At 38.3% G+C, this 9,647-nt stretch overlaps 1 protein-coding gene across 1 annotated transcript; it reads right to left on the minus strand.

Annotated features, from left to right (window-relative positions):
• Nucleotides 1–13: 13 nt before the first annotated feature.
• Nucleotides 14–8,314, minus strand: LOC136514877 (putative NAD kinase 3). Its single transcript, XM_066508582.1, is given in 12 exon segments — nucleotides 14–523; nucleotides 735–1,042; nucleotides 2,083–2,161; nucleotides 2,827–2,900; nucleotides 3,627–3,733; nucleotides 3,903–3,997; nucleotides 4,105–4,218; nucleotides 5,784–5,819; nucleotides 5,821–5,963; nucleotides 7,109–7,237; nucleotides 7,324–7,495; nucleotides 8,186–8,314. Coding segments are annotated over 12 exon segments (1,596 nt in total). The 5' UTR covers nucleotides 8,219–8,314; the 3' UTR covers nucleotides 14–217.
• Between the last annotated feature and the right edge of the window lie 1,333 nt (nucleotides 8,315–9,647).

Here is a 9,647-nt window from a genome sequence, read left to right on the forward strand (position 1 = left end):
AGGTACTTTCACGGATCAGAATTGATTTATATTCATCTTGTTGAAATAAGGAAAGACACACTGCTCAGAGTTGGATACACGTGCTGGACTAGTATGTACTTACAAGCATCTGGTGCATTTTTTTTTTCCTGGACTGCGATGCATCACGCTTACATGCACATACCAATCCGTTAGCCATCTCAACTCCGACACCATACTGCTGTACAACCTTCAACGATCATGCAGATGGGCCATCGAACGATTGGCTTTTTCTCAGGTTCCAGTGGAGACCCTCATGGATGCTTCGCAGGAAGTCGGTTGTCGAGTCCGCAAGGCACGCTGTGGGTACAGGCCAAGGGGAAATACTGCAGATGAGCGCATCACCTGGTCCTAGCTGAATCCTGCCCTTGCCATCGAAGGATGCCCAAGCCTGCCCCCTGCTATTGAATGGCACTTGCACGCGCAGAGTTACATATTCTGGTAGAATCAAGGGCCTGAATGACAGCGAATGCGGACAGATTGGTGTGAAAAGGATCCCTGGTACCTGCATATACCAGCAAAACATATCATTAGAATGGCAGCATGAATAACTTGCACTGACAAATCTAGAAAGAAACAGACATTGGGGCAGCTAGTTGTCTCAACTCATTTCGAAGTTTATATGTAGAAAATGAATAGACTACACACTTTTGGAGAACCTTAACACAAAATTCTCCAGTGCTGAACAAAATCTGCAGACCAAACCATATGCCCACCTGTGGATGAACCATTGATCCTCCAGCTGCCAATGAATATGCAGTGCTTCCAGATGTTGTTGATATTATTAGCCCATCTCCTTGTACGCGTGTAACATAAGAACTGTCACAGTAGCATTCTAGGTAGGTAAGGTAAGATGACATTCCACGGTCAATTGTCACTTCATTTAGTACTAGAATTGGTTCCTCGGTCTCAACTTGCTCCTTAGCTGCATCACGGATCACATGACACTGCAGACGGCTCCTCAGTGTGATGCTAAATGGTTGTTTTAGCACATTGCCCAAACATTCACGGTATTGCTCGCTTGCTTAACATGAGTTAAGTACCAATATATTCTTATGGTGGGTGAGCACGGAGCAGAAAGCTCCTTTGAGTAAATAAAATGTCATAATTCTACAGATTATGTGCACCGGCACAAAATTGTAAGCGCCCTGCCACCCTAGGTATAAATATCAATGGAACTGCCATACTGACATATAAGTGAACTTGAATTAGTTGAAAATTCTGCAAGAAATACAGTTACAGAGAGATCTGACCTATATATAAATAAAAAAGGACATATCAAGGTTCCACACTTGAGAGTACAGATTAAAATTACATCTATGTCTGTCAATGGCGAGATCATATTCACTAATTATTTATAAGGGTAGAGATGGGTTGCATACTAAAGAGGATGCAAGAAATATGCCACCAAGAAAGATAAGCCTTATTGATGTATTTATTTGCTGGAATGTTTTATGTGAACTGGTAGGGAGGCTAAAAATAGCTAAATTCACCATTAGTTTCCAACTGAAAATGAAACTGTCAACTTGTGCCTGTTTGGTTTCCTCCAGATTGAAGAGCCATCAGGCAAAAGCACTACAAATTACAGAAGACGGTGAAATGGTTACCAAAATTGTCCGAAGTTGCTTCAAGGAACTCAGGAATTGATACATGTGGTTCCCTGCGGATTCCCATATCATATCCATCGACATTAGCCCGCCCTAACTCTGTTACAAGTCGATGGCTGGATATGATACAGAATGTCAATCACATTGACATGTTTATAACAGGTGTATGTTACCAATTTAACTTACAGATCAAGCTCAAGTGCTCAACCAGTAGAAGGAATGACAACAAGGCCAATCCCCTCTGCGCTTGTTCAAGTAGTGCATAGAAAAATTGTGAATGATAGTATACATGGCTAGCAGATCAGGTTCATGTGGGATGTCTACCTGTCTTCAATGTCCCATCCCAGTGTTTGAGATCAATGCCCCTCCCAGGAAGGGACTTCGTATCATCCCCACCTCCCCATGCATACTGTACCAACATGGTTATCAAGCATTCAACACTGATAATTAAGGATACGGAATGGAGTCATGAATCCCAATGATCCAAGAGAGAACGCAACAACAGGGGGAACTGGCCCTTTGAATAATGATGCAGCCTGTTAAGAGATTTTAACCAGTTGCCTAGATTAATCAGATTATCATAATGAGACATAAATACTTATATTTACATGAGAATAACAAAATAGAGACACTTTGCAACTTTTATTACTCACTTGGTTCCAAATTATAAGTGTTTTCTAAGTACATAGTTTTTGCTATGCACCTAGATATACACTATGTCTAGATACATAACAAAAGTTATGTACCTAGAAAAGTCAAAACGACTTATAATTTGAAACAGAGAGAGTATAATATTATAGACCAACTCTTGCCAACTGAATATGCGCACCCCAAGGAGATATAAAACAGGGTCCATTCTATTTCTTCTAATCAATACACCACTGTAATTCAAGAGTGCAGAGTAAAACTCGTAAAATAAATTTCTATCGGCATAGGAATTAGGAACACTTACAGGCCATTCAATATTACATGGATTTTATTTTTTGAGTATAAGAAAAAGAATGGCACTTTTTTCTCACATAGACGAGCTATATCATTATATTAAAGAGAAGAAAAGGATATGAAACCACTACAACACACCACACACAGAATGCTACTTTGTTTCACTAAAATGTTGCAGTAACCAATGAGTTTACTGTGTTTAACTAACCACAAAATATCCATACTCACAGTAAACTGTCACATAATTCAAGAAGCATACCCACAAAACAGTTCCGTCACCGCCAAGAGTTACAATCAGATCAATTTTCGTATGCAATGTCTTTGCTTCCTGATCTGTCAAAATATATTTTGATTAGTTGGATGCCAAAAGGAAAGGTTTACAGGTGGATAAAATAAGTACATAAAAATATCTTAAACTATTGAAAAATAAGGATACCATGAAGAAAATAATTGCAAAGAACTTTAACAGATATAATTCACCAATGGAAAAGAAACTGCTTGATAATAGATGACCCAATCAAGAATTATTAGCAAGTCAGCAACATTCACAGCACATGGTAACAACTATTGAGTTGATATCTTCTTGGTAAAGGAAAAGGCTGCAAACTTGGTGAGTGATTGGAAAGAAAAATTCCTCAAGGTAATCTCATCCCATACCCATTTCAACGTGCTACAGTAAAGAAACCAACAGAGAGCCAACTGAATATGAGATGACACCAAAATGTACCCAGAAAATTCCAAGGCAAGATCTAGAAATTTGTATCTCAATTACGTTTTCATGCTTAGTCAGGTGCATAAGCAAAACAGATTGGATTATCATTCCTGATGTAATCACAAAGTAAATCACAATATATTTATTTTTCACTCTCATAAGAACTGGCCATATACATTGTTTATATAGAAAATTATTGGTACTAAATGTACACACACTTGCTGATGATATATGACTATATGTCACAAATCCGGAAGGAGCGAAACAAAAGGATTTTTAGTGTTGGCTTTTGAAAGGAAATGAAACCTGATACGGGCCTCATATAAAATGTATAAAAAGCCACTTACCATTATTACACGTCTGGATAAAGCTGAAGTAAGAATCTTCAGCCAGTAGTTCCTTTCTAACTCGTGGCTCTACGAACACATTCATATTATTGTGCTCTTTAAGCCATCTGCAGAAAATGCAGCAGAGGAGATACAAATATATCTAACTATATACAGTTCCACATGACAATTAAACTCGTAGATAATCGATTACAGCAAAAAATTGCAATATAATGCATAACTTCAGATAATTGATGGAAGTTAAGAACATTCAGACAAGGCATGAAAGGAGCATACCTAACCATTTCAGCACAAAGAGCAAGCACAGAGTTGGAATTAGGTTTAGTAACAAAAAGAACTGTTTGCAGAGGGGATTCCCATTTTAGCAAAATCTGAAAGCACAGTATTTGTTGAGATACAACGATGCAGCAGCAATTAGACTATCTCAATGATCATTCATAGTGGCAACAAATAGGACATTGTGTTCAAAATGAATTACCTGCTTATTGCTGCGCTCCGCTGTTTTTATGTCACCTTTTTCGAAGGACACAAAATCACGCTTGTGCTGACCATTCTTATCCCCATCACATCCCCATAGAAGTCTAAAAGGTGCCTAGATAAACAAGAAAAAAATGTTTGTGTGTTCATGAAAAGTATTTGACTTAACTATGAACTCATTATTATTTCTTCTAAAGCACCAGAACTTGAAATAGTGTCCGGGTTAGCACTATCAAAAACCAAGTGTTATAGTCAACAACTAGTACTCATGGTAGGGCTTGCTTCTCCAATTGATTGAGCTACTTTAAGCTTTGTGTGCACAGAAGAAGTTGAAGTTGGTCTTGCAACATGCAGAAAATAAATTTGGTTGCAACCTTAATTGTTGTCTAATTGGACAATATATCCAAGAAGTTGAAAAAAATCATTCAAGTCAAGCCATTACAAGGGATGTAGTTGATCCTTAATATGTTTATTAAGATGCCTAGTTTTCAATCATACAAAAACCATGGCAGTTTCTCGTAAGCGTCATCCCACTAGGTCAGCGTAGGCAGTGTTTGTCGGGCAATTCTTGCCCCAATGAACCTAGGAAGACACACTCAAGAACAACTATGAACACTCTGAATGTTAAGAACAACTGGCAGCATCTTCTGTGTATTGCTCTGTTATTTGAAGACTGATTACAGGAGCTAGAGATCGATTAAACTAGAAAGGCGGGCATGAACACCACCACAGTCATACCATCCCACGACGGACACCTGACACTCCGCACGACATGCACAACTCTCGCACGAACATGGCATGCGTTGAGTGTGTAACAGTCGTGCATGATCTCCCACAAACAAGTCATGCTCAACCCAAACTAACTTGCAATCTAAACTAACTTCCAACTGAAACAAGAATAGGAAAAACCGGTGAGCTCTTATATGTAACCAAATTACCAAACAGTGTTTTCCTAAACACTAAACAGTAAATGGCCAATTAAACGGGCTAAACGACCAATTAAACAGAAATGGCATACTGCAATGTAGCGTTTACACAGTTTTTAAATGGGCTAAATGAATATTAGGCGAACAGTGAGAATGGGTGTCTCTTGAACATATGGATTGTATGTCATTATCAATTAGTCAGCAGGTATAAGTTGTGTGATCCCCCATACAATTCGACAAAATAACAATATTAAAAAGAAGAAAATAGAAGACAAACACTGGAACAAATATTATCAGCACATCAGCACAAAAGATAGGCAGCTCTCCTGCGTGTTTGAGGGGGAAAAAAGCAGATAAGCATAACATAGCTTATATGTAGTTTTCTATGTTCTTTTTTATTTGTTTCCTTTCAACTTCGTAGGCAATAACAGGTAACTTGAGGCAGTTCAGCAGCATTAGATGAGGAATTACAGGACATGAGTTGATTGCAAAAATGAATCACGCTACATAAAAATAATAACCATTTAGTTATGTCATATGCACTTTTTGTCTTGAACCGGCAGGAGAGCTGCCCATCATTATATTAAGAAGAGAAGATCAAATACTAGAAAAACTAGCCCAGCAGGGTTGAACACTCCCAGAAGCACACACGCCCCAAAGAATAGAAGCAAAAAGGAAAAAGAAAAGGAACACTTAAATGTCATATGCACTGAAGCTGACAATAAATGTAAGGAAACTCTTGCCCTAAGGATACCTTTCTTCCAATAATCTTTTCATCATGGTTTTCGTTTAGGTCCAGGACATTCATCCTGGAGTATTTGATGTGAACAGATCCCATGGTTTCCACAACAACTTGTTTGATCAATGGGGGCAGTCTCCAATGCCAATTGACTAGTCGGTTGCTCTAACTTGTCCTTCCCAAAGTTACTGCAGCCTGCACATGTTACAGTTTGAGTTCAAGGTATCCTTACCCTTGTCAAGATTTACATGTATTGAAAGAGAATGAAATCATTTTGTTAAAAAAATTGAATTCGGCAGGAGGACTGTGTATCATTGCATTAAGGAAAGAAATATTTACAAGTGAAATCAGTCTGTTAACTGCTGCCTCAGATTCCTAATGTATCTCCACAAATGTGGTCATGTATTTGATGTAGAAAGTTTGCCTGCAGGATCACTAAACTATTTTTATGTTACATAAACTTTGCTTTGACATGTTAAATAAACACCATGCACTGAAGGTATAACTTTTGGTACAAACGACTGTTTGTGAGTTCTATTTTTAACATACAAGGTTACTATGTTGTGGGATCAAAACTCAAGTGATCAGGTTATAAATAAAAGAGAACATGTGAAACTGCAGGAAAACATATCTATACTTCTTTCTGGTTGACAAAAACTAATAAATAGTTGACTCCTTTCTAGGACCACATGATGCAAAATGAATCTAGGGAGAAAAATTCTGGACTCAGTACTAGATTACAACAATAACTGCAATGCTAATAGCTACGATCGAATTCCAGGACCAAGATTGAATGCTTGGCACGGATTAAGAAAAGTTAGTTTTAGCAACCTACCCAAACAATGAAACAAGACAAGCAAGCCGGCAAGAGAGTATAAAACACATGGTAATAGAATATGAAGGCATATGTCTGTAGTCCAAATTTATTCAATGAAAATGATGCTCATTGTATTTTCTAGTACTGGATATTAGAAAGTGTAAAATCACTATTCCACTGTCTTAATACTTTGATAAAGACTTAAATGTGACGGGAGTACTGAAAAGCATAAGCATGGCATCCTACTTTTTTCAAACATGTTGACTAGTAAGAGTTCAGAGTCATCACAAAGAAATCATGTGTGGAGTACTCGTATTATCCTTTTTCTTTTTATTTAATATAATGATACATAGCTCTCCGAGAAAAAAAAAATCACAAACAAATCATTTCACAGTATTTTGTGCCTTCCTGTGTGTACTTCTATTGTGTTTTCTAAAGAAAAAAAGACAGCGGAGGCTGAATCGCATTCGATAACAACTGCTAAGGAATAGTAGAGCACAAGCTCTAGTCGTGTAAAACAGACCTTTGATTACATTATGACATTTGTGTTCCTTGGATGCCATCTCTAATTCATACTTGCGCTTCCATTCAGCTGCCTCTGCTTGAGCAGCAGCTTTCCCTTCTGCAACTCGTCGCAGTGTTTTTGCAACAGCTTCCATTGCAAATGGTAAGTCATATTAAACACGTGAGTATAGTAACATATATACATATATTAGGCAATCGAGTATGCAATATTACTTCTCAAAGCTTCAGAGAACTCTTCAAGGTGTGCATCAGTTGATCTGATAGGAGTTTGAGGAATAAATGCATAGGCCGCCCTCTCTGACTCCAGCAAACTAACTGTGGTGATGTCTCCATTTTCAGCTTGATTTGAGGTAGCCACATTAAAGTTTATTCTTTCATCAGAAACCTGCAATATAAGAAATGCCATTAAGGGCTTAGGGAGATAAAGATAATACAAGGATGACAGACTTCATGAGCTAATGAAAGTCAACATACTATTATATAAAAAGAAAGAGCAGTACAAGTCCAGTATTTACTGGTAGAGGCTTGGAAATAACGGTCATCAACTGATAACTCCCAATATCACAACATCAGAGCATCGCACATTCTTCTCCCAAATCCCCAATGAACACTAGTTAACACGCAAACATTTCCCTTATTTCTACCATCAAGGTTTAGTGGTTTGTTGAACCGAGTCTAAAATACTTCTCCAAATTTATTTTTTTGTCAGCTTCCCTGTTTTAAATGTAGCCATCCACCTCCGTTGCAGGCCAGGGCCCCTGGCTACATTGGAACAGCAGCATACCGTGACGCTTCAGAATGGCGCATTACCCAAGCCCCCAACTGAACCTGAATTCCCACAAAAAAAATCACCGGGCTGAAGCTACGGCCCCTTTCCACCGCGACCCAAAAAGGGTTAAAGAAAACCACCGCAATTCCGCTCTCCATTACAACCTGGAGAGCACGAATCACCTTTTACTAACAAGACCGATGTGAACCAAACGCATGCGGCCAGAATTTTTCGGGGGAACCAATCGCACGAACCCAGGAATCGAACGCGAAACGAATTCTAAGGGAATCTCGAAGCGGTGCGTACCTCATCCGCGGCGGTGAGCTCGTTGGCGGACATCGTCGCGCCGCTTTCATCAAATCTTCCTTCTCCTGCCGGAACCCGGAAAGGAGCGAAAAGAGGAAGCACTACCGAGCCCTGTTCGCCTGTTCGGAGTTGTTCGGTTATTAACAGGGCCACGTGTCGTTATTAAGCCTAGCTGTGACGGCTGCAGACGGCGACAGGTGGGGTCCAGCTTTCCAAGAATGTAGCGGACGACGCGACTGCACTGGACACGTGTCCGCGTCGGTGGATCCGGGTGCTGGCCCCATCGTACAGTGACTACCAACTTCAAAGGTAGGTCCACCTGCTATTTACTCTCTCCCATCGGTAAAGAACGTAATTATGAGAATCGTGTCGGTCATAAATAGTATTAGTATTTATGTCTCTAAATAAATTTATTATAAAAATATATTCTATAACTAATCTAATGATGTATATTTTGTCTTGTGTGTGTTAGTATTTTTTTATATAATTTTAGTCAAAGTTTAAACTCTTTGATTTCTCTGTACGTGAGAATTGTATTTTTTTTATGGACGGAGGGAGTACCATTGTTGCTAAAAATGTTTTTTAGCTCCGGTTTGATTTACCTCCTTTAACTATAAAACCAGGTGTTTGTGCTCATCAAAACTATTGAAACCATTTGATTTATCTTCCTGAGTGTTTTTTAAAGCAGTTTTTGCAGACGTGACGCCACATGGGCAACAAAGAAGGTAAATAAGACTTTCGCGATAGTTTAGGGGATCAATTATACTTTATAAAAAATTATAGAAGTGATTTTTCAAAAAAAAAATCCAAATATTTTTATAGAATAAATATACATTTAAAAATACTAAAATCTAATTTAATATTAAAAATCATAGAAAATTTATTTTAACTTAAAAATATGAAACTCCCTAAAATTATTCTCTATGTTTTTAGAGTTAGGAGCATGATTTTATGAAAGTCCGGCATCTCGAGCTCATCCAAACCGGCTTTCTACTTAATCATGTGCTCTCGCTGCATGCGCAGACCTATGCCAATGATGAAGAATGAGGAAAATCGTGTCTATATGGATACCGTCTATCATCGTAGACGTTCAGAGTCTGAGAAGTTGTATGTCGGCTGCTGCTGATGGTCAATCATCCTACATATGTCATCGTTGGGGTGTTCCTTGAATAAGACAGTGTAGCTACAAAGTTAAACCATATGGTACATGTGTGTTAATGTGCAATCAAAGCTTGAATTGTATTTTTATTTGAACTTCCTCATGCATGTCTCAATGGTTAAGCAGGACATTGGTGCTAAGGAACCCTTTTTTTGCAGTTTAACACGGTGGGTTGCGCATTAATTCACGCTATGCTCTGCAAGAAATTTTCTTTTTGTCTGCATCCTTCATTTCATATTTGACTAATTTTAAATTTTAGAAGACCATATAAGATTCAAAAAATTCTAAGCATGAAAGAAAAAG

The sequence above is a fragment of the Miscanthus floridulus genome, chromosome 17 (assembly GCF_019320115.1).
Source record: "Miscanthus floridulus cultivar M001 chromosome 17, ASM1932011v1, whole genome shotgun sequence".
In the NCBI taxonomy this organism is placed as follows: Eukaryota; Viridiplantae; Streptophyta; class Magnoliopsida; order Poales; family Poaceae; genus Miscanthus; species Miscanthus floridulus.